The sequence below is a fragment of the Cygnus olor genome, chromosome 12, assembly GCF_009769625.2.
Source record: "Cygnus olor isolate bCygOlo1 chromosome 12, bCygOlo1.pri.v2, whole genome shotgun sequence".
Lineage (NCBI taxonomy): Eukaryota > Metazoa > Chordata > Aves > Anseriformes > Anatidae > Cygnus > Cygnus olor.
The window spans coordinates 12,938,682-12,962,616 of NC_049180.1; the positions used below are offsets into that span (position 1 = coordinate 12,938,682).

The following is a 23,935-nucleotide window of genomic DNA, read 5'->3' on the forward strand; positions in this document are numbered from 1 at the left end:
GGACTGTCCTGGAGCTGCTCATCTGCTCATGGCACTCATGGTTCTTTAGCAGGAATTTTTATCTCCCAGACTCAGATTCTCAATTCTGCCTCTGGGATAAGGTCCTAAGGTGTCCCCTGGGACTGCTAAACCACCTGGGGCAAAGCTCTGTGTGCAGCTGATGTGGAACGGGGTTTTTCCCCTTCACGTGCAGCCTCTGCGAGGTGTGGTGGGTCAGCCTGGCAGGCTGGGAACACTCTACAACCAATTTTGGCAGCTCTTACTCGCGATGGAAATCTGTCCTGCAAGAAGGCAATGATCCCAGCGTTCAACTTCTTGATTAAACGATTGATCCCAACCCTTGCCTAGCACTCAGGGACTCCGCTGTCTGATAATGCAAGCTTCTACAGGGACAAAAATAGCCACCGCGTTTGTCTATTCAGTGCCTTACAGAAATTGCATCATTTTCCAGAGCACTCAGGGATAAGCAAGAACTAGGAATGCTATCGGAAGTCAGGTCTTAGTCTCCAGAGTGGCTTTTTTCTTTTTTTTATAGTTGGACTATGTGGCACCAATCGCATCGAGCTCCAAGAGATTTCTGGTCTCGGGGACAGCCCCGACCAGCGTGGGCAGGGGCTGCACCAAAAACCTGCATGAGGCTGGCCCACCCGAGCCTTTTGGTCCTGGCAGGCTCCTGGCCAGCGATGCTCTGTGCTGCCTCTCAGACCCACGCCAAGCGTAACCGAGGGAATGGAGACACCACGAATCCTCATGCAGAGTCAGCTGCTGGGCTGCCAGGGCACGGTGGGTCTGCACCGGGTCACCCTGGGAAATTCCGAGTCTGGCTCCCTCCAGACGGCCTATCATTATTCCTCAGTGATGGTTTCTTGGGCCCAATTTACTGCCCGGCTGGTTGCCAAGCTTTGATGAATTAGCTTTGTCAGATAGCAGACTTGCAGATTCACCTCTGGAGCAGAGCTATCAGGTCTCCTTTTCAAGCGAGCTACCCTATGTCAGCATGAATCAGAGGAAAAGCTGTACATTAATGTAAAGGAAAAGCTAACACCCACTGGCGTGCTCCAAATGTGTTCTCTGGCTGATTGCAGTGTGGTGGATCCCTCCAAGGCTAGTGACCTAGGACAAAAGGAGAGGGTTGGGGGGATCCAACCCATGCGAGGTCCATCTTCTCTTGTCCACTGGCCTGGGCTGTGTGTTATCACTGGATGGGATAAGGAGCCTCTGAGATGCAAATTAATTCAAGGCTGAGTTTTTGGTGGGGTTTCAGGAGGTCCGGTAACCGTAGTGTCTCTGGGCAAGCAGGCTGAGCTCTGTGGACAGGTTTTACTATGTTTGTCATCTTCCAAGCTAGCTAACCACCCTGCAGCAGACTGGTTTTCCAGCACTGCTTCTCTGCATCCAAGACCAAGGAAACCTCAGTGGGTATATAAGAGTTATTCCCCAATGGAGCAGCAGGTCCCACACCTCATAGAATAAATTGTGGATAATAATGAAAGGGAAAGAGCAGGAGTACAAATAAATAAATAGTGTTGGGTAGCTGCTTGCCCTGCCCTCCATGGAGAAGCAGGGCCTCAGTGACTGTGCTGACGACCTTCCTCCATGCCATTCTCATCTCTTTTTTTTTTTTTTTGTTTAAGACTTTCTCTTGCAGCTCCAGATAAATTAAATGGAGCTGAGTTCATTAAATTTGCCAGTGCCTGGAATAACTCACTGCCTTCGGCACGCTCCACCCTGGGCCCTCCTGGGCAGACCCGACCTGCTCTCCATGCAGGGTGCATCGTAGCTGGGGCACCCGCAGACCCTGCTGGGACCCTGGGTGCCCAGCAAGTTATTGATTCCCTGGCCTCCAACTAGTCTTACCCTCATTGTTAGCAAAGGTCTTCTGGGGCTATTTAAAATGTTTTCTGTGACTTTGAAGCACTGCTTGGGTTTTCTGATGCTATTCTCTTGCTAGAGCTCAGTGCCACCAGCCTGATGAAACTCAGACTAATTTCACTTGGATTGTCAAGCCTACAAGCACATCCTTGCTTTTCAAAAAAATTAAAAATACAAAAATAATAATAAAAAACCTCTTCTCTTACACAATACTGCAATGTTTTGGGTGAGCAGTTAGTGACAGTCATCCCAAACATGGCACCAAACTGTGGGATGTGTACCATTAACACCACGACGTCTGCTTTGAAGCAGCACGTGCACTTCCTAGAACATTTGGTGCTGGCCAGGGGACACTGTATGCGTTTCTCTTGCCTGCTGCTACATTCTTCCCTGTGAATGTGGTTTTAGATGGGCTGAGGTCCAGCACCCCTACTGTCCCATCAACAGAGGAAGGTCCATGAAAAGCCAGAGGAGGTGAATGCTTGGGAAGCCCTGGCTATGCCCACAAGGCACATGTTTGCAAATTGCTTTCCACTTATTTCTTAATTGTCTTACTACAAATGGTTACAGCTGAGTTTTTGTCACCAGGGCACCTTGCTGCAGCTGGCAGTCAGTGGGATATGGGTGCTTCAGTCCTTCGGGTGCTGTTGAGAGACATTGCCCAGCTCTTAGGAAAGAAGGCTTTGGTGTCGGGGCTTTGCTCAGCAGGTTTATGGAATTATTCTTTGGGCTCCCAGCTGTCAGGGGATTTGGGCGGTTCTAGCTTCCCCTGTCCTCAGGTCTCTGTGGAAACTCAGCCACCAGTGCCATGAAGCTGGGAGAAATAAAGTAGCTTCCCTGGGTGTGCTCTCCAAAAGAGACTGGAGGGGGAAGAAAATGAAAATCCCTTGGGTTGGGCAAAGTTGGGTCAGTGAAGTGAGTCTGCTACCGGACAGGTAAAGTACAGGTTGCATAAGCTCCTGCATACTTGCTGTTTCCAGACCCTATAGCTTAGATTTTGTGAAATTAAGCCTCCATGCTTTTTACCCTTGTATTTTTTGGTCCTCCCTCTGCCTGCACTCCACAAGGCTCCACGGCTTCTACCATAATATGGCACTTGTTTCTCTTGCAGGCTGGCGAGGGCTCGTGCTGGAGGATCAAACCCAGCCGAGGCGTGATCCCTGCTGGGACCGAGGTGTCCGTGACCATCATCGCCAACCTGGACGACACCGAGAAATTCAAGGACGAGGTGAAACTCTGCATAGAGAACAGCAACACCTACGTGATCCCTGTCCAGGCGGTGGGCACTGGCACCACCATCATCACCGACAAACCCTTCGCGCCAGCGCTTACCCTGGGGCCGCACTTCAGGTAGGGACTGGGCAGGGCCGGGCCTTCAGGCTGAGCCTCCCACCCTGCTTGGGGCCCGGCCGCCATTTTGTTGCCATAAGAGGTGCAGGAATCCATGTGGAAACGCTTTATGGCCATTTGAAGGGCATTAAGCACTCGCTATCAAAAGCCACTGCCGTGAAACCAGTTGCTACATTGTCAGTGAATTGCCCTGAGTTATAACGCATTTATTTCCTCACTTAAGATGTGGAGCAAACCAGCAGGTCCCAGAAGCCTCTGGCTGAAAAATGCCCCATTACCAGTATAAACATGTTTCCCTTTGCAATAGCGTTGCTTGCTTTTCCGCTCACTGTGGAGCATCGTTTCACAGCAGCAGAAAACCTGGCGGTAGCTTGTTAGCAGCTCCTTGACGAAATTAATGACGCTGTTTTATTTCCCCTCAGCCCAGGAGCGCTGGAGGAGCAACAGAATTTGTCGTTGCCCTCAATCATCCCCCAACCCCGTTGTGTCCTCCTGCTTCCCCTCTGGACTTCTTGTTATTAGATGTACTCTTTCCTTGTTTCTCCTGCCTGGTGTGTTTGTTTGTTTGTTTGGTTGTTTTGTTGTTGCCTTTTTTTGTTGTTTTATTGTTGTTTGTTTTGTTTGTGATGGTGGTTTTTTTTGCTGTCTACTCCGTCAAGCAACAGCAGCCCAAGGCACAGGCTGGAGGCTGGGTAGAGGCATGTCCCCTGGGCATGGCAGACCCTTTCCTGACTGGCAAGAGAGCAAACGTCCTGTGTCTGGGCAGGATAAATCAGGAGCACTAATGAGGAGCTTAGCTCAAAGGAAGAGATCCGTGTCTGACAACAGGGGAGGAAGGCAGGTCTTCCCTAGGTGCTTCTCACCTGCCTTGTGGTGGGCACCTCTTGGGCTGTGGGGCCCAGCAGCTTGCTGAGCTGGGCTTCCCCAGAGCCACCTGGGACTGCTCCAAGTTCTCCTCTCTTGCTGTCCACCAGATAAAATGGCTCATGCAGAGTTCTTGTGCATCAAACACTTCCTAGTAGTCTATACCAAAGGCAAGTTTGCGCTACACCATCACTTCTGCGTTTGTGTTTAGCTGCTTAGTGCAGACGTGTGTTTTGTAAGCTGCACATTCTGTACCTCTCAAAGATGGTTAGCGTTCCAGGAACCGTTCATTTCCTGGCCAGGCTGAGATTTATAGAGGGTAGAATAATTACTCCAGCGTAGCCTGTAGTTAGTGTTTTCTCACGTGAAGGAATCAATTTCCATTGAACATTCATTTTGTCTTATATCTAGCTCTAGTTAGTCATCCCCTGATGTCGCTCAGCTACCTCAGCAGCCAGAGCTGGTCTTGCTGTGTTCATACTGGGGAAACTTCCATTGATCCTGCGTCCCCACCACACGTTTATCTTCCTGAAGCACAGCACCAGCCGCGCTGTTCAGGCACAGGATGGTGATGTGCTGTGGGCAGCGAGGGTTGGATGCTCCCTAAGCACGGAAGCATGTGGGGAAATTATTCCAAGCGTCAAGCACAAAAGGCTGGTGATGCTCTGACTGCAGGGCAGACAGACAGCTTGCCCCCAGCATCCCCCCAGTGGCCAAGATGTTCCTTGTGAAGCTGTTCCTTGCAAACAGAGCAGCTGCTGGATGCTGATAAACTTGGGGGCAAGCAAGATTTGGCTTCTGCTGTAGCTCTGAGCGAGGTCGACCTTTTCAGAGGTGGCTTTACTGCTGAAGGTGCAGTTAAGGAAATGGCACCAGGGTGCTGGTGCTGGGTGACTGCTGGGAAATCTCAGGGTTTTTTTTACACTTTCCACCCTTTCTTCTCTTCCAGCCTGGGTCCCTGCTGTTACCACTTCAAGATAACAAACAAGGGAAGGCGAACCCATCAGCTCTACTGGACGACAGAAGGTTTTGCCCCGTTTCGCCAGCGTGATCGTCTCCCTGTTGTTGGTAACTCCAAGGGCAAAAACTCCTCCCAGAGACCCCAGCCCACATCTCCCGTGTTCAAGCTTCGACCGCTGAGGATGGAGCTGATGCCAGGCAGGACCATGGAGATGCTGGAAGGCTCCTCCAGCACTCCAAAGGTGAGGTCGAGCCCTTTCCACCAGGTCACAACCACAGGGTCGTCTTCAGACACTTGCCTGAGAAAATGAGCAATTGCTTTCAAGAACTGTTTTAACATCACAAGTTACCATGGCAGCACCAGTTGATTTCCTTGCTGGCCACAATCAGTTGCTAAGGCTTTTCTTGTTTCTATAGCTACCATAAACCCATCTTGCTGATACCAAAATATGGGCTGAAGAAAGTGCTGCTTCAGTGGGCAGATGACAGGTTATAAGGTGTCACAAGCTGGGACAGAAAGGAAGCGTAGAGAAAGGAGTTAGGCTCTGAGAAATTAGGAATGCAGGCAGAAAGTAAATTAAAAAAAAAAAAAGGTAATATGTCTGGGGAAAGCATCTAAAACACCTGTGGAGGGAGGGAGTGTCTGGGAGCAGCATCATTTTTCCTTTCTACATGTATACAGGCAGAAGGCTTGTCTAGCACTGAGTCCTGGAGGAGAAAAATGGACACAGTACACATCAGCTCTAATGATCATACAGGGACGTTCTACACGTGGGAAACTGTTCCCAGAGATCATTAGAATTGACAGCTTGGGCTTTTGTCAATATTTCCGTAACAGCTGGTCCCAGTGTCCCCAGGGCAGCCAGGGCGAGCAGTGAGCCTATGCACCCTTGGGTCACAGCTCGGAGGGGGATGTTTCAGTGGGATCACTGCACGTCCCCCCAGTACCAGCAGTGAAAGGTGTTTCAGAGGGTTGCCTCAGTGGCAGGTGGAGGAAGACTGGGTAATTCACTCAGCTGGCTGATGGGACTCTCCAGGTATGTCCCTATGAAGTTTGGAGCTCAAGGGTTTTGCTGGGGAGATGGAAGAGGTAACAGAAAAGAAATAAAAAGATCGGGGCGTTGGAGAGGATGTCTTGCTTGGAAAGCTGGAAGGGGATCTGTGAGCTTAGCTAGGGCTACATGGGGGACACCAAGCCCCTGGAAGGGGGCTGTCGCCTCCCTTGTGCCTGGAGAGCTTGATGCTCTTCAGGTGGGCCAGGAGCCCAGCTCCCTGTGTTAGGCAGCTCCTCTGGAGGCTGCAGGCTCCAAGGAGGAGTTGGGCCAGGGGGTTGAAAAGGGGGGACAAGGGGGAGATTTGAGGAAGTGATACCATGAGAAACCAGGAGAAGTCAGAATGTAAGAGCATTTGGTTTGGGCAGGGGGCTTCCACCCAAGGCATGAGACATCTCATTCCTGGGGTCATTTCTTTTAAAATCAGATGTGGGAGACAGTGCATTCCTAGGAACATGATCCCCTTTTCACCTGAAGGCAGGACAGCCGTTGGGGTTTTTTCTGTGCATCCTTTCCACTAAGCTTTGGAGGGAATGTTTGGTGGCATTGGGCCCTCTTATCCCCTGTTTCCCTTAATACAGTTATTTTTGTAATGACATCCCACAGCTTGTTGTAAGGGTTACGCTTAGCAATGAGGCACATCAAAGTGATGATCATTTGGGGTGTTAATTACCATGACTGCAGACGGCACATGGCCTGCAAGCGCATTTTGTGGATGTTGGGGTGTGGCATTCTGGACACTTGAGTGCTGAATAAAGAGGACGCAGCAAAAGAGCAAGGGGAGCTATTGAGGAGACCAGCGACTGCATCTGTATGGCAGTAACATGGCCAAGGTCCCATGGCAAGGTGTGTCCCCAGGCTATGAAATCCTTCATGCCCATGGCTGGGTGGCTGACAAACGCAGTGCCCTGCTCATGCCCACCGGGTAATGTGTGACTCTCGTGTGCAGGTGGTGACAGAGCGGCTGCTGTGCCACGCCATCATAGGGAGCAAGGCAGGGAAGGCACAGATAATGCAGGTGGACGTCACATGCGAGTTCGTGGCTCCTGTCCTGCAGATCTCCTCCAGGGAAATCACTTTCCGCGTGGAGAAGGTAAGTCTCTGGATTGCGTCCTGGCGTTTATTGGTGCAGCTGATGGCTGAAAGCCAGTTGTGAAGTCCAAGCAGCACACACCCAGAAGAAGGTAAACACCTCCTCCAAGCCCACAGGGCTCTTACTATTGATTTGAGTAGGACCAAGCTTTTGCTGTTAACACCAAGATCATTACTTCAGTTCCCCTAGGGTCAGGACAGGCTCGCTAGGGCAGAGGGTGAGACGATGGGACCATGACAGCAGCACAGGTGGTGTGTGGGTTGTGGAGGGCAGAGCCCTGCAGCGGTGTGATGCTCTGCCCCTCCTCCTCGTGGGGCATTTTGTAGAGTTGTGGAGGGTGGTTTTAGAAACAGGACCTTCATTTCCTCACCCGTGTACAATTGGGATTTTGGCTTCTCCACAGAGGCTCTCTCATGGCCGCTTTTAGAGGGATACCAGTGTCTGCATTCAGTGTAAAGGGAGGGTTTTGAAGGTCCTCCAAGGCACCCTGAGCATTGATTCTGCGGGAAGCTGAGAAAACTGAGACTCCTGTCAACAGCTCAGGCTGATGAGGAAAAACTCACGGTCTCGTCTCTCTTCTGCCATCTTAGCTGTTGGTAGGGATGCTAGCCTTTGCATTTCCCATCCTCACCTTGTTCAAAGACCTGCACGACGTCCTTCAGCTGCAGTGACGAGAACGCAAGGCAGCTGCCCCTTGGTCTCTGGATGCTGCCTCCTGCATCATCTTTCCTCTCCCCAAGGTGTTCTGAAAAGAAAATACTTCATTATTTAGCTTCTGTGTTTTCAGTTCTCCCTGGCTTCCAGAGTAGAGCAGCTCGGATTTAACAGGAAGCTTTCTGGTCCTTCCTGCTGCCTGCCTGCACTGTGCTTGTTGCCATGCTCTCCCATTTATCGCGTGCTATGACACTGCAGATGTTTGATATCAATGCATGTAGAATTTGTTTCCCAAACACTGCCTAGTTTGTCCTAAACCATACAGGAAGCCCAGGGAAATACATGAACAGGAAGAAATGGGTTAGGCTGGAGCTCTGCTTTAAGGCTACAGGCAGCTGTCATTAACAGGGGCAACAGAAGGCACGCTGCAACCCAACTGCTGTGCAACCTGTATGTGCAAGCAGATGTCTAAACTTAACCTTAGGGTGCTGCAGTCTCTCCACTCAGGTTAAATCCTGCTTGCTGTTCTCCTCTGATGAACCTCACTCTTTTTTATGAGGCTATTTGAGCCAAGAAGGTTGTAAGAAATTATTGTATGTGAGTGGAAATGCATCTTGTGCCATTTGGCCCAAGGGAGGATGCAAAACTGGAGAGGAACAACCTGAATTGGGTTTCTGTTTTGACCTTGTTGACGCATCTGCCTCCCCAGGGTCCTGTTCCCTCCTCTGTACATGAGGCAATGATGTCTCCCAGTCCCCCAGGGGATCCCGCGGCTTCTAAACATGAAAAGCATTTGAGGTACTTTGAGAAAACCCTTCTAGAAGGGTTTCTCAAAGTGAAAAGTGGCAAACTTTTCTTAAGAACGTCAAGTAGAGGTGTATGCATTTTGGGGGTTGAAAAACATGAAATGCAACAGAAAGGGAAGGAGGTCCATGGCCTTCAGGTTTTTCCCATTTGTTGTCTCCTGTAGCAACCCAAGGATGTCCTAACTCTTCAGTACAAGCCTCTTCATTTAAAAAACATCTCCTCCCTGCCGCTCAGCTTGTCTTGCTCTTGGATCAGCCCTTCCTGATCTGCGATGCAGAGCAGCAGCCCTCTCAGTGGGTGTTCAGGTGAGGAGCTGGGAGCCTGGTGCCAGTGGTCCTCTGGTAGAGAAGCTCACTCCTTAGAGCCAGCAGTGGTCTGGCCTGAACTAGAGTAGATGTGAAATGAGCTGCTGAAGGAAATGACTTTTCTGAGCATGAAACATTTGTTCTTGTAAGTAAATTCATGTTTTCCCTTTCTGCTGTGAGCCTGAGGCTGCAGTGCCATTGCATGTGGGCTGAGTGTGAGGGTAAAGTTCTTCAAGAGTCAGGGCCGGAGGGCTGGCAGAGTGCTGGTGTGGTTGTGTCTCTAGCTACAGCCTTTGCAGGTCCAGAATTCAGTAGACTGATGCTTATTACCCTCGTATTGACACAGAGAGCAGAAACGTAAGCCTGAGATGGTCTCAGACGAGTGTTTGTGGTGTGTGTGGTCAGACCACATGCTGTGAAGAAAAAGAGGGAGCTCACGCTGGCATCACATGTAGGGCATCGTGCCTTTGCCTGTTTCATGCCATCAGACCTTGGAACTTTATGAACTTCGTCACGCTGCTGATTAATATCTCTTTATCTCCTTGCAGCCGATGAAGCTGGGGATAGGGGAGGAACTTCACCTCTCCATCAGATTTGACCCTGCATACAAAGAGGACTTGAATATCCGCGTAGCAGAGAAGGCTCTGAAAATACAGTTTCTCGAGCACCCCCACGAGGAGCAGGTTACTGTTCGGGGAGAGGTCTACTTCCCAAACCTCCATATCCAGACCATGGCCCTGGACTTTGGCTGCATCTTGAATGACACCGAAGACGTGCGTTACGTCGAGATGACCAACTGCAGCCCGCTTCTTGTGCGGTACCACTGGGCCTTCCTGACAGGCAGCCACATGAGCCAGATGAGGTATGTGCCACATTGCCCTCTCCTCGAAGCTCTTCTTCCTGGGGGCCTGTCCGTGCTCTGCAAAGCCCAAGGTTGTTTGCCTGGGATCTGACAAATTACTTTCAATTCTCCCATCTGGAAATAACACCTGCCAGCTGTGGTCAGGGTGGATGCTCAGGGAAGAGGTGACCTCTGCCAGCTTGAAGCTGGGAAGGAGAGAAAGTTCTCCAGCCAACCTGGGGCTATAAAACACCTCCAGCATAGCCCATAGAATCTTGTTGTCTTATCACTGAAGCTACAAAGTCACACGTTGGCTCAGGCACTCAAAATAGTTAGCAGGTGTATAAGATGACCTTTCTTCCCTCCCTGCCAACCCTATTTGTTGTCTTGCCCTACAAGCCCGCATAGGCACAGCCACCAGTGGTGTGCTGCTGCCCCAGCCTCTCACTGCTGCTTTGCTGCTGCCGCCGTACTGGTTCTGCTGGGAAAAAAAAAGGTTTCTCCAACCCTCTTGGCCTGAGGCAAGCACCACCTCGGTGAAGTGTGTTTTGATCTATTAAACTCCATTCACAAAACAACTCTTTGGGGCTGTTTTACAGCAAAACAGCAGGTTCTGCTGTGGCTTTTAGGTGCAGCTGCAGAGGTTGGTGGGAGCTCTATCCTGATCATCCCCGGGGAGCAGGGCTATCCAGAGTTGGGCTGCGGCTGCCAAGCCCAGCAGCGATCTTGCAGTCACGCTGGAGCACGTCTGTAACGTTTCTAGCCGTTCTTCCACTGCGGCCTCTCTGCATAGTACAAAAGTGGACAGTTTTAATTACAGTAGCAAATGGTTTTTCCATAATGCCCTAGGAAACCTAGCAAGGTTAACCACCATGTGTTGAAGTGCTGCTCTTCCAAATAATACACACCATCGGTGAGCAGTCATGTTTGGGGAACTGGGGTCGGGCTCAGAGGAGGAGACCTGCTGGGGGCTGGAAATCAGCAAGGGCTATGCGGAGGGCTTGGGGGAGAAGACCTAGCACTGGGGTACCCCATCACAGCTGGGTCTTAGCAGGCAACAGAGCACCTACAGGGTGCCCTTCTTGATGCACTTCAGGAGCAGACCCTGCAGGTTTCCAGTCGTGCAGGGGAAAGTCTGCAAAGAGGAGGTGGGCACGCAGGAAGGAAGCGGGGCTGTAGTCTCTGCTTGGAGGCCTCTGTCATCTCCTGGTAAATTAGATTAGGGTTTAATTACCAGCTAAAGGGAGAATCTAATTTTGATGACAGAACAATGCTTATATTTTATAATAACAGAGAAATAAGCACATTACTGCGAAGCCTGTGTGGAATTAATTTCCTCTGGGGCCACTTGTTGGCCGGTTGCCTGTTTATCTTTACTGTTATTTTTTTGGAACCTTTTTGAGTTTTTGGAAATGTGAATGCTGAATTGGTTTTCAGTTTTTAATCACCGCGCCTCCGCCTAAATTGGCTTTGCAGGACCCGAGCCTGCAGGTGTTCATTCTTCCAGAGGCTGCTAAGGCACCCAGCCCGCAGGGCTGGGTAGCAGCTGGGGGTCCTCAGCATCTGGCAGGACAGCAGACTTTGCCCAGTGGTCTTTGGCATAGCCCCTTTTCTGGCTCGTTAGCGACGTGGACATTAGGACAGCTCTCTTTTCTGCTCTGCATGCTAATTAAGCAGTAATGTACTCTCTCTGGGTCCCTCGGCAGACACCATGTGATGCTCCATGGCAGGGCTGGAAATGAAGACAGTCTCCAAGCTATTAACACCTCAAATTACTCATTAAGAGCCCAGCAGAAGGGCAGCATGTCAGATATTATTTCTGGTCCCCATTAAGCACTGTTGGTATTCTAAATTATCAGATCAAACTAACTTAGGCCTGACACAGAGAGAATCAAGCATCAGGTCCCACGAAAGTGAGATCGATTGAATTTAGCCATCCACACATCTAACCTGGCTGGAGGCCTTCATCAGAGGCTCCCAGCATCAATCAGACGCACGCATTTATTTTGGCCAGGAGAGAGAAATGTTGAGCAGAGCTACCACACGACAGCCCAAGCCTTGCTGTGTGGTTGCACGTGCCCAGACCACGCTAGCTGTGCCCCTTCCCTGGCAGTGCTGAGCTATCAGACCTTTGTGGTTACTCCTCTCCTAGACCTATGTGACCAGAGGCAGGCTGGGAACGGTCTCTCCCTTCCCCTTGGACCTCTGATAACTCAAAGCCAAGTTAAGGCTTTGCACCAAGAAGTTTTCTGCTGCCTTGGAAGGAATCTCCAGTGAGCCAGCAGGGGATGTAGGTCTGGAGCCACGTTCAAGCATCATCTTGCTTACCTTTAGGATTTCTTCCCTGAAGACCAACTTGCCCCCCTCTCTAAGGGAAATATCCAGCCCCTCAGTTTTGTTTGGGATTCCCATCAAAAGAACGACATTACATCCAAAAGTTGTATACGGCTTTTCTTCCTGAATAACCAGAGCCCCCTGTGACAAATGCTCCCTTCCTGCTGCTGCCAAAGGCTTAACCCCAAGCTATGCTGTTCTCTAGAGTTTCATTATTAAACAACAAGGCACAGCTCCTCCTGAGCACTGCTGTTCCTGCAGGACCCCTTTGTCCCTGTCCCCATTTCCTTCACGTGACACACAGGATGCAGCTAGCTCACGCTGTCAGCTCCGTGTGCCAGGAAGGATCAGCCTGAAGCTCTGCACCTCGTGGCACGTGTCAGACCTACTCTGTGCATTGACCTGATGTCTCTGGAGAGCGGCAACTTCTGGGCTGTGCATCCAGCACAATGAGTGGCCAGTAGATCTTTCGTGGATAGGGTTTGGTGAGCTAAATACGTAGGAAATGCCTGCCTTTCCTTTCCATCCAGGGTTTTCTCTGCCAATTTGTTTTGAACAAACAAGGAGTCTTTCTCCTCCCAAGTGGGTCTTCTATGGCATGAATAATTCCTTGTTCCTCTGCCCTCCCTCCGTGTCCCCTGGCAGGCTAAACTGCAGGGGCCCTGCCAGCCAGGTTCCTGCCTCGGTCCTGACAAAAACAATTCTTTGTTATACTTGATGGGGTTTTTCTTTTGTTTTTATAATAAGGAAGAAATAGAAAACACAGACAATGAAAACAGTGCAAGGCAAAAATCTGACAGCAGTGCTCTGTCAGCCACCGGAGGAGAGAGGTAGCAACAGGAGCAGCAAGAATATACATCTGAACCGCACGCATCCACCGTGCCCTGATGCTCAGGAGTCTCAGATGAGCGACAGGAGCATGTACCCTCTTTTTTTTTTCCCCCCTGGTGCTATCACGGGCTGTGCTGTCTTGCTAAAATTGCAAGCCCCTTGGGGCAGCATGTTTGGGGTTTTGGCAGCTCCAAGGACACTGCTTGTCCCATAGCCCTCCTTCCGCGCATCACTCCTGGGGCTGAGTTGTGGTGGAGTCCTGCAGCAACGCCTGCTGATGGCAGGGGCTCCGAGTGCTGGGCAGAGGTGCTGGGGAGCTGGAGCAGGGGAGGCTTTGGGAAGTTTGCTACCTGATCCTTCCAGGGAACGTGATGGCAGGTCTGAGACATCTTCATTGCCCCGGGGCTTCTGACCACAGGTTTTGCAGGTTGCAAGCCTCTAGGACGTCAGAGCCCTGACTGGCTCCGTGGGAATCACTTTGACTACACATGGGTTTTCTGAGGCTCAGCCTCCTCCTTTACATGAGGGTGACCAGCCCCGAGTGTTTTCATTCACCTTGGTGCACCAGAGAGCAGCTCTGGGGCCTTGGAGAAATGGACTGGGCATAGGTAAGGCAAAGGAGAACGCCTTGCTCTGACCAAAAGCACTGTGTGCCCCATCCAAGGTGCTGTCAGACAGGGGGCTGCTCCGTCCTGAGTGCCACCTGCACTGCAAGCACTGCAGCGGGACAGCGTGCCCTCCTGGCTTTGGCCAAGCAGTCAGTGCTGGCTGGAAGGTGACTTTGGTGGGGGCTGCTTGCTCTGCCGGCGATGTTCTGCGAGCAGCCTGGGGAGCCCCTGCCACCCTGCTGCCGCTCTGCGTGCCAATGGCAAGTAAGCTGACATGATTGTCCAGACCTCTTTTCCCTTAATTTCTCCAGTTGTTTCTCCCCATTCTCTCTTTCTACTTTCCACGTTCTCTGCATCCAGCACCTTTCAGGGGAAAACCCTTTCAAACTCACTGGCATCGCTCTGAGAGTGCTGTTTCCAGTATCGTGCTCTTTGTGGTGTGTCCCTGTCTCAGTCCTGTCTTCACAGGGTGAGGAATCCTTAAGCTTTTAGGAGAAAGCACTCAAGCCAAATTTGAATCCGGGTATCAAATCTTTGCATGTCGGGGGTTGTGAATCTGCTTGGGGGTGTTTGTTGTGATTCCTTCTTAGTGCAGAGGTGATGGAGATGCAGAGCAAAGAGGCTGCATGGTGCTGAGGAAGGACAAGTTTATTCTTGGCCAGCTCCTTCGCACCGAGGGAGGCAGGAGTTCCTGGGGTGCCAGACACCCCAGGATCCTTCTAGGCCACCTGGTATGCCATGTGGTTTTTGAACCCAACGAACTCAGTCCCTCCCTGGGAGAGCCTTCCTTCTCCTCGACATGAAACCTTTTCAGCTGTGAGTGTGGTTTGCAGGGGCTCTTCCTTGCTCAGGGGACATGTCGGCTCACCCTGAGTACAAAGTTTGTGGGTGCTGGGTTCTCTCTCTCCTTTTCACCCACTGATTTACCCAGCTCCTCCTATCTAACCCAACTCATCCCGTTGCCTGGCTGGGCGAGGTGTTGAGCAGCTCCTGGCTGCACTCAGCAGCCCAGCAGGACCCAGTGAAGGACTGGTTGGGGTGGCAGAGCAGCGGCTCCTCACCTCAGTCCCTATAACAATGTCTTTACCCTTATCTCATCCATCCCCATCCACCCTTCACCCTGGTCAGCTTTTACCACTCATGGGCACCTCTTGGCTTCACCCTAGTCCTTCTTCTTCCTCTTTGATGGCGCCCGGCACCTCTCCCTTGCCTGTCTCCATCACTCCCTCTCTGTCCTGAGGTGTCCCTGGTGCCTCCTGGACCAGGCCACCCCATAGGGTCATCCCTGGTCCCATACCAAATGAGGCCAGGCTGCTCAGCTGTGAGCACATTTCCTGCGAGAACATCTGCCTCACCCTTGGCAAAACGGGTAATTATGTTGTGCCGTGACCTTCAACAATAACTTGGCGATGATGTCAACTAGCCATTTGCACAGCCCGTGTAAATGATGGTAAAAACTCTGCATGGCCATAAATCTGTCTGTAATTTGTGCTGGCGTGATGAGCCCAGCTCCTTCTGGACAGCGGATGGATGGCAGTGCCAGCATTCTCAGCATGGTGGAGCTCTGGCATGTGGCTTATTTTGGGATGCTGCCCCAGGAAGGATATTAAACAAATGGGAGCTTTCTTAGGTTTGTTTTTTTCATCTGCATTCTTTGTTGTTGCTCCTCTACCTACTCCTGCCTCTCCCTCTGTGACCAGCTGCAGAACCCCGTTGGGAAGGCACATGGGGCTGGGACATGCTGCACGGGCAACCTGTGTCAGTGTGGGCTGGTGGGGCTGAGACGAGCAGAGATGTTTCCTCCCAGCTGAGGACTTCAGGATGTGCTTCAGGCCCTGTCCTGTTCATCCCTTCCACAAAGTGGTGGAGATACAGCTTTGGTCTTCTGCAGTCCTCACCCTACAGAGAAGACAGATAGAGAAATCTCTTTATTCATGTCTGGGAGCCTTCTGTAAGCTCTCTTGGACCCAGCTTGCTGTTCTCAACAGGTTGTGCTCAGCTTTCCTTGGCTCCCCGTTTCCTAATGCTTTTAGCACTTGCAGCCCCACCCTTAGTTGTTTGCTAGGCTCGCACCTCATGAAGGCATCTCAAAAGGGTGAAGCTCCGCATCCCTCGGGCGATCAGCTGCAGGAGTCACTGTGGCCACAAGTCTGTCTGCAGAGCTACGTTTTGAAGTAGCTGGGAAGATTGTAGTCATTGTTGATTACTTTAAATAGCACCTCCAAATTATGGCCGGCGTGGCTTGTTTAATTTCGAACCAAGAGTACAAATTGTGTTTATCATTAGAGCTCCTGATTTTTTCAGAGAGACCTTTGGCCAGAGACTGATTGAGAAGTGTTTCTGTCTGATGGAGACTCAGGAGCTTCCTACTGCCTCATCTGATGTTTATGAATCACACGGCAAAGCAGGGGGAAGGAGAGGACTCGATGGGAGATGTTTTGCAAATATTCTATAAAATCAGAGCAGGTTCCAATAAGTCTGGTAAGGTCAGTGGGAGACTTCTTCCAGGGTTATAACTTGTCGGGGGCGTGCAGAGAGAGGAAAGTGCTGCTGCATAGGGTGACCTCCCCAAAAGACCTCTTCCCCTTCTCCCCCTGCCCAAACAGGGTGAGACCTGCTGGTGTCACTGATGCCTGGCACTGCCTGGGCTTGACATGGTGTGGGTTGGACCGAGGGGGCAGAGGAGCAATGGTGCCTGCAAGCCTGGCAAGGTCCTGCACAAATGCATGGAGAGAGGCAGAAGCTAGGGCAGAAGGCGTTTTCAAGACCCTCTCCGATTTTTGTCGTGGAAAGTGATGGGTCAGTAGAGGTTTTGGGTGTTTTCACGTGCACCAAATCTTTCCAGGGGGCTTCAGCAGGGAATGAGGACTCTCAATGTGCCCACAAATGTGCTCACAAATCAAATCCCGTGGTTCCCTCTGGAAGGTGCTGGGGAGCTTTGGTTGTGGCCACAGGAACATGGCACGCTTCTCTGTGGGAACAGAATCCCTCAAAAAATATTAAAAAAAAAAAAAAAAATCAAAATTCTCCCCCACCTCTCAAAAGTGACCTTCTTGACTCAAAGAAGTAAAGTGTCTGCTAATACTACGTATTAACTGTAAGTTAATTAAAACTCGGTCGCAGTGGGACATCCCCGGACCGCTCCCTGCATCCCGATGCACGCCAAGCCCTGCACACACAGAACAGGAGCTAGAGACGTCGCATCTTGCAGTGGTTCTGCTGTTCCCTTCTGTCTCACCTGGTCTGAATTCAATGGGTTTTGTAAACAGCTGAGAAAATGAATTTTTCCCAGCAAAGAAATAGTCTTCACGGTTTTAGTTTCCTCCCTTGCTGCTCCAGTGCAGTGAGGAGGAGCAGAACTCTGCAAAGAGCCCTTCTGAAAGAGGGGGCTCGCTCACATCCACCTGTGGCTCTGGGGAAGTGCAGTTTTGGGGTGTCTGTCCCGATGCTGATGGCTCTTGCACAGCCTGAGCCGGCGGGCTCATGCCACCCCGCCTGCGTCTTCGCGTCGAGTTAGCGGCAGCGGTGTGACTTCTAGCTCCTCTATTTCGGGAGGAGGGTGTGGGAAGCAGTGTGAAGCTGTGCCCCAGCAGGCTGACAGGCTGAGGTTTATTTCTAGACTCTCGCAGGCTGGGGCCTCTTCTTTCCCTGGTGCCTGTCCAGCCCTGCTCCCATCACATCCCCACACTTTCTTCCACAGGTGGCTTGAGCTCCTCTACCCCCAGTGCAATGGGGGAGCCTGGAAGCACTGGGTGGAGGATGTGCTTATGGGGTGGACAGGGGTGGGAGAGACAGAAGGTTACCAACCCCTCTTCCCCTTCTTTCTGCTTTCCTGAGACAGCTGCCTCTCCTTCGGGAAGGCTTCTTGTCCCAATAAGCATAAATACGACAGCTTTCTGTGGACACCTTGCCTTCCTGAGGTGCGCGTAGCTCCTTGCCTTCCTTGTCTTACACTTCTCATTCGCTCTGGCTTTCCCCCACTGGAAAGAGTCCCTGGCTGTGCTTTGTTTCTCTGCAGCCGGGCTCGCTAATCACATCATCTCCCAGGCTCCCAGAGGGCTGCTGCTTTAGCGTGAAAAATGTTGTTGTTGTCTAGGCACCGCGGTCCTGTGAAGTTGCCTCAAACCATTCTATAGAACTAAAGGTAATTTAATAAATGATTATGGATTTTCTATCTCGGGGCTTTACCTCTCCTCAGGAGTTGTTATTAACTCGCAGTATTTATCTCAAGTAGCTCCAAGACGTGGTTTCATTTCCTGGCCAGGATGGATTGTGGCTGGCACTTTGGGGCGGTGCTGGCCATGGAGGCAATGTGCTGAACTGGTGTGGCACTGGGGGGCTTCCGGGGGTGCCCACCTGCACACCCCAATACGTACTGAGGTGCCACAGCCCAGGGAGAGAGCTCTGTGCAGGTGGGGCCATGGATGGGCATTGCTGTGTGGGGCAAGCAAACGCCTCCCTGCCCTCCGGCCCTGCTTTGTGCTGCCCTCCGGACACCGCCAGGGTCTTGGTGAGATCCCAAGTCCACCCAAAGGCCAAGGCAGGTGGGACCTCTCAGGGGTGGTGGAAAGCCTCCAATCTAGGAGCAAACACCAGGCGTAGACAGTAGCCAAATACTCACCAGGCAGAATTTCATTAAAGGTGGGCACTAAGATCCCCTAGGAATGAAGCAGCCAAGGCTGTGGCCCAAACCTGCCTGGTTTGTCCGTGGGGAGCATCTGTCCATCCGTGCGGCATTGGAAGCCAGAGCAGAGCTGCCACAAGTGCCTACTGTGGTTTAAAACGGGGAACGTAATCTAAGTCATCTGGGAATATTTGGAAACTTTGAACTATATATGTTTATTGACAGTCACTGGTCAAACTATAAACTCGGATCCATCTGTAAACGAGCCCTTGAGCTGGTTTGCTGAATCATTTACCACACCATTCCTCGAGCAGTTTGTGTTTAGAAACTGCTGGGTGATCACGCTGCCGGATGGGGAATGCCCATGGCATGGCAGGAGCTGAATCTCACCACGCAAGATTTGCAGTGTGTTGGTTAAAGATGACCGAAGCTTTCTTCCCCACAGTGTTAATTGCTGCTGGTGCTTTGGTGCTCGTCAGCATTGACCTGCTCATGGCCACCAGGCTCATCACCAGCATCCTGCCAAGGGGCCACGTGGGCTCATCCATCTTACGCAGGCTTTCCTCCTTCCCGTTGCAGGTCCATGTTCAACCATTTTATTTTCCAGGTTCAGCCCTCCGGTACCTAAATATTTCATCCAACCCCAACCACCACAGGAGGAGGGAGCCACGGTGGAGCCCTCGGTATCTGCAGAGAGCAGCTCCAGGGCTGTGGGTGTAGAGGAGCCAGCCCAGGCCATGGGAGCAGCAGGAGACTCTGCCCAAGAGCCAGCAGATGCAGATGACTCACTGGAGGCACAGGTAGTCTTCCCTATAGACCCACCAGCTGCGTTGCCTCCCCCAATGGGCATTGCAGTGATGGCCACAGAGCAGATGGGTGCTTCTCTACAGCAAGGGTTTGTAGCCAAAGTCTGGTGTCTCCTGGCTTTGGGAATTGGTTTTGGTTTGTTGACCCTGCTGGTGAGCCTTGCTGCTTTAGAGGTTGACCTCGGTGGTGATGGGAGCTGGCACCTTGGTCTGCAGCCTGGGCAATAAAAAAAGAATGTGAGAAAGCATGAGAGGTTCAGGAAATGCCAGAATTATCATTAAGTTCAAGGAGAAGGGTTGCACCTGCTCACATGCAAATATTGGCAGTTTTAATATTGCAACTCTGCACAGTCTGGAGAAATTCTATCCCATGGCTGCAAAGAATAGCGTGGCTGAATGCTGAGATAGAATCATCAGGGTGTTTTGTTTCTTGCTTTGTTGCCATGTATGCACAGGCAAAGGTGGACATGGCTAAATAATATCCAAAGTTGCCTCAGATCTGTACTGCAGTTTTATCTACTGCCCATGTCATTGTATCAAGGCAGTATCTGCATGATCTTCCTGGGGAGAAGGGAGATGATAAGCTTAAAGTGGTGTGGTTAGCACCTTTGGGAATGCACACTTGGCAAACCTTTGCTAGCTTTGAAAACGTGAGGATGACAGAAAGGGTATTGAAACCAGGAGGCATGTGTGTATCAAGGACCTTGGATATGGAGAGGTTTAGGCAGGGCTGGAAATGAAATAATCCCCCTATTGCCCCCTTCAGGGCTAAGGAGAAGGGCAGAGAGCTGTGCTCAGAGTCCTGCACTGCTAAAGCAAGCAGCAGCGGTTGTGTGCTAGCTGACAGCTCTGTAACTGACCAAAAATTAAACTATAAAAGGCCAAAAAAAAAAAAAAAACAACCAACTTTTTGTATGCTTTGTAAAGTGTATTGAGGTAGTCCAAATCTTGCAATTTCTTCCTGAGAGGAAGAAGAACTGTGAGAAAACTCAGCCCGCCCCTGTGCTTTATCTACTGGGTAGACTGAGCCTCTAATTGGGTCTGAGGATGTCCCGGAAATACTCCTGCAGCTACTGCTGAAGTTGAGACCACAGCACGAAGCACTTCTTCACGTCAGGGAAGAAGCACATGTTCTTCAACTTCAAGAGCAATTACAAAGCCCACATTTATAAACAGGGCTTAAAAGCCTAGGGACAAGGTTCCTTCTGAAAGACAGTGCTTTTGAGGTTAAATGCCACAGAACCAGCTGTGAGATGGAAAAACATTTCAACTGCTTTGTTCGGGGTGGGGATGTTCAAGAAGAACTCTGCAGTGGAGATTTTCAGCTCTGCAGTGCTGAAGGGCATGCGAGATGAAACCTAAGCACCTCCTGAAGCAGGATAGTTCTGCCCAGCACTTCCCAAGTCCTTATTTTTCAGTTTTTGATACAAGCTGTTTGCAGCTGTACCCCTACTTTTGTCAGGGAAACCCTAACCTGTGTGGGTTTGGGGGTTCAGGGCGATCCTTGGGCAGCATTTGAACACAAGCAGTCCATGGTCTGCTGTTGGGAAGGCGGCAGAGGGGACCAGATGGCTTCCACAGGCTCACCCTGAAGGCAACGTCCAACCCAGATCTTCCCTTGTAGGGCATAAGCCTGGTGCTGAAGTGTTGAGCAGAGGGGAGAAGGGGAGCTGTCCTGGGCGGGGGCAACGCTAAATGACAATTGCAGGAACAAACCTGGGGTTGTCGTGTTGCACAGCCTGCGTCTGGTCCGCCTGCAGTGGGTGCAAAATGCCCTCAAGGCCTTTGCCATGACCGAGCGCCGGGTTGAACTGATGACACCAATGCTGAACTGATGGCACTGGTGTCCCCACACTCGATTTGCACCCAGGCACCACCTCAGCTACGCCTGGCTTGACCAGGTTCTTCCCCATCCATTGAAACGGTCCTGGGAGGTCGTTGCTGCTGGCTCAAAGAGCCCACATTGGTGGGGTGCAGCTGTGGCAGCAGGGGGGTCTCACCCCAAGCAACCAGCAGTCCGCTGCAGCTCCTGGGGGGCGTTTTCCAGCTGCTGCCATCTGCTGCTGAGGAGCTGGCAACTGCTGCGGAGTCTCAGAGTCGGGTGGAGATCAAGGACCTGATGGAGTTTGCGGACAGCGAGCCCCTTGCCTTGGGTGTGGAGGAGGTAAGAGGGTATCTGCCCTGCCTGGCTTCCACCTTTCCAGCATGGCACACTGATGGCCCCAGTGCTTCTCGGAGTGGCCTCATGCCCTGAGCACAGCATCACAGCTCGGAGAGAGGCAGTGCAGGGCACATCCTAGGGCTGGCCAAGGGCCTCTCCTGCACAGCAGCTGGGGCAGGGTTATTGATCCTGTTGGACTTAATCAAGCGGGCATTGATTAGGAGTTTTCTGCGGTGGGTTTTGCTGTGGCATCTCACCAGAGAGCAGCGTGTGAATCCAAGAGAGGATGGGAAGGATGAAGGCACGCATGCTGGGCTGGAGTCCTCCCCGAGGACTCGCCTCCAAGTCTCACATTTCTCCAGAGGCAGTAAAAGCTGCTTCTAAAGGCACAGAGAGAATTCCTTGCTGCCAGACCTCCCAAATTACATTAATGCACCATATTAGTTAGTGCATTAAATAGCAAGCGTGGGAGAAGGCTTTCCCATGGTCACTCCACTGGGAAGTGGAGTGGATGCAGGAGGAGGTTAGGATGAGTTTTGTCTGTTTGAGGGTCCCTCCAGCCACGTCCTTCACTCCAAGCTGAGGCCGTGGAGCTCCAGCCTCGCTCCAGAGCCCAAGGGCAGGGTGACTCTTCTGCATCCATCCTGGTGCTCCAGATCTTGATCTCCCCTTCCTCCAGGTCTTCGACATCCTGCCGCTGTATGGCGTGCTGCAGCCTGGCGAGAGCCAACGGGTCACCATCACCTTCTTCGGCCACGCCAACCTGGTCGCCCGCGTCACGGCGCTGTGCGAGGTGGAGGGAGGCCCAACGTACGAGGTGGCGCTCAGCGGGGAGGCTTCGCTCCTCAGCTACCTCTTCGACATCAGAGAGATCGACTGCAGGCTGCAGGTACCATAGCTGCTCCTGGTCTTGAAGCCATCACTGGTGTGCTGCTGCCCACCGATGCCAAAGACTTTCCACCCTTCCCAGCTCCTGGCTTGGGTGGAGAGCTTCCTCTGCCTTCCTCACAGCCTTCCTCTGCTTGTTGGAAGGACAGCCTTTGTGTAATATATCTTGCATCCAGGCTGCTCTTCTTATGGCCATCTCCAGCCCCCAGAGCTGGGAATTCCTCCCCCTCGAGGTTTCTGGCACTACTTCTCAGGGCAGAAGGGGTCCTGGTGGTGATCCTCAGAGGGACATGTCCCTGGGACATCCACCTGCTGATCAGTTCCTAATACCTGAGGCCCAAGGAGATGCTCTTTTCTAGTGCTCCTTATCAAGCAACAAAATAAACCAGGTATTGCAATGCACGTGCCACTTTGCCAAGAATAAATGAAGTCTTGCAGCCAAGTGGTGGGGTAATGACCAAGAGAGCAGCCGCTGAGCTTTGGCACTGCTGACTGGGGTAGCTGCCCAGATCTGTCTGATTTTGGTGGAGTTTTTGGCCCCAGCTGCTCTCAAAGCAGCACTGCTTCCTGAAGGAAGAGCAATCTGAGAAGCAGAGGAAGCCCAGGGGAGCAAATTTCACTGGAGATGGGTATCGGGGGCTGAAGGGGTCTTTACAAAGCAGGTTCTGCTTCTGATATCTGAGGGCTGCTCACTAGATAGGAGCAGCGGATGATTGGCCATGCCCTGCCCTAATGCAAGGGGGCAAGAACAGCTTCTAGGGGAAGGAGACCTCCTCTTTGGTGCCTCAGCCATCTGTTAGATGATGCCTTAAAGTGCAGAGGACTTTGTGTCCTCCTTGTTTTCTTTATTACTGAGCTTTACATGGTTGCTATTGCATCTCTGCGAGCTATCACAGATACCTGTTCCTGGGTCCTGTGGCTGCAGGTTCCCCAGGTTAGCATAATCCTACCACCGTGGGTCAGCTCCTGTTTTCTGTCCTCCTCCAGCTGTTTAACGAAGTCACTGAAGCGGAGCTCACCCTGCAGAACAACGGGAAGGTGGGATTCAAGTACCAGGCGCTGAGCCCCAGCATGGCCCCTGCAGACAGCCCTCTGCCTGGCGTGCCCCTGGTCCTGCCCAGCACGGTGAGTGCAGGGGTAGCGCCCTGGCCCCATGTCCTGCTTCCTGGGAGAGGGGTTACAGAGGAAAAAGGAGAAAAAGAAGACCAAAACACTAAACCAGCCAGCAGCGAGGGCTGTAAGCTGCTTAGGGACAGAAGGTCAAGTCCCATTTGAGCCCCTTATGGGGGCAGGAGGCTTTGCACAAGGGACTTGGCAGCTCTTGGCCCCAGCTGCTGAGCTGTCTGCCTGTGCTGGCATTGGAGCCACACGGTGCGGGCTCCTTGCAGGGTCACCTCACCCGCAGCATTCACCCGCAGCATCCTTGGGCAGGTCCCCTCCTTGCCCCTGTCCCCAAGAGAACTGCCTGCCCCAGCCAGGTGAGGCTGAAGGCTCCTTCTCATGCACTGAGCAGGAGCCCTCGCTGCCAGCTCGGCTCGTTCTCCTCCGTGGCTGCTGGCAGCACCACACCAAGCTGGCGTTTTGCATCGGGGTCCCACACCCGTCCCAGCTGCTGCGTGACCCCAGGGGAGGGGAGCTGCCTGAAGGCACCAGTCTGTCCCTCACGAGCTGTCCTGCCTCCAGACAGCAGAAATGGGAGAGCTGTGTTAACCTCTGTGCATCTCCAGCACTTCCTCCTCCTCTTTCTTGGCTATGTTTTTGGGACCAGACCCATCCCATGCCCCAGCAGTGATGCCTGAGCTTGTGCATTTTGGCTGCTCTTGCTCGGGCATGCAGCTCCTTTGCCAGAAATTGGAAGCCCCGGTGCAGGTCCCTTGGGCTCCAG

The 23,935-nt window shown here is 52.0% G+C and overlaps 1 protein-coding gene across 9 annotated transcripts in view; it reads left to right on the forward strand.

Moving 5' to 3' along the window:
• HYDIN (HYDIN axonemal central pair apparatus protein) overlaps nucleotides 1–23,935 on the forward strand; it is a 121,738-nt gene that overhangs the window by 57,023 nt on the left and 40,780 nt on the right. For 7 of the 9 annotated variants that reach the window (XR_005823631.1, XM_040571108.1, XM_040571109.1 and 4 more), the window contains exons 18-25: nucleotides 2,984–3,222; nucleotides 5,036–5,288; nucleotides 7,048–7,191; nucleotides 9,506–9,819; nucleotides 18,803–18,995; nucleotides 21,049–21,165; nucleotides 21,842–22,051; nucleotides 23,038–23,175. Coding sequence is in view for 8 of the 9 variants with exons in the window: in XM_040571108.1 (XP_040427042.1) it covers nucleotides 2,984–3,222; nucleotides 5,036–5,288; nucleotides 7,048–7,191; nucleotides 9,506–9,819; nucleotides 18,803–18,995; nucleotides 21,049–21,165; nucleotides 21,842–22,051; nucleotides 23,038–23,175 (1,608 nt within the window). In the remaining variant the exon portion in view is untranslated. Of the gene's footprint in view, nucleotides 1–2,983; nucleotides 3,223–5,035; nucleotides 5,289–5,311; nucleotides 6,945–7,047; nucleotides 7,192–8,815; nucleotides 8,958–9,505; nucleotides 9,820–18,802; nucleotides 18,996–21,048; nucleotides 21,166–21,841; nucleotides 22,052–23,037; nucleotides 23,176–23,935 lie in introns of those variants that run through there. The other 2 variants (XM_040571111.1, XM_040571115.1) reach the window with 2 other exon arrangements.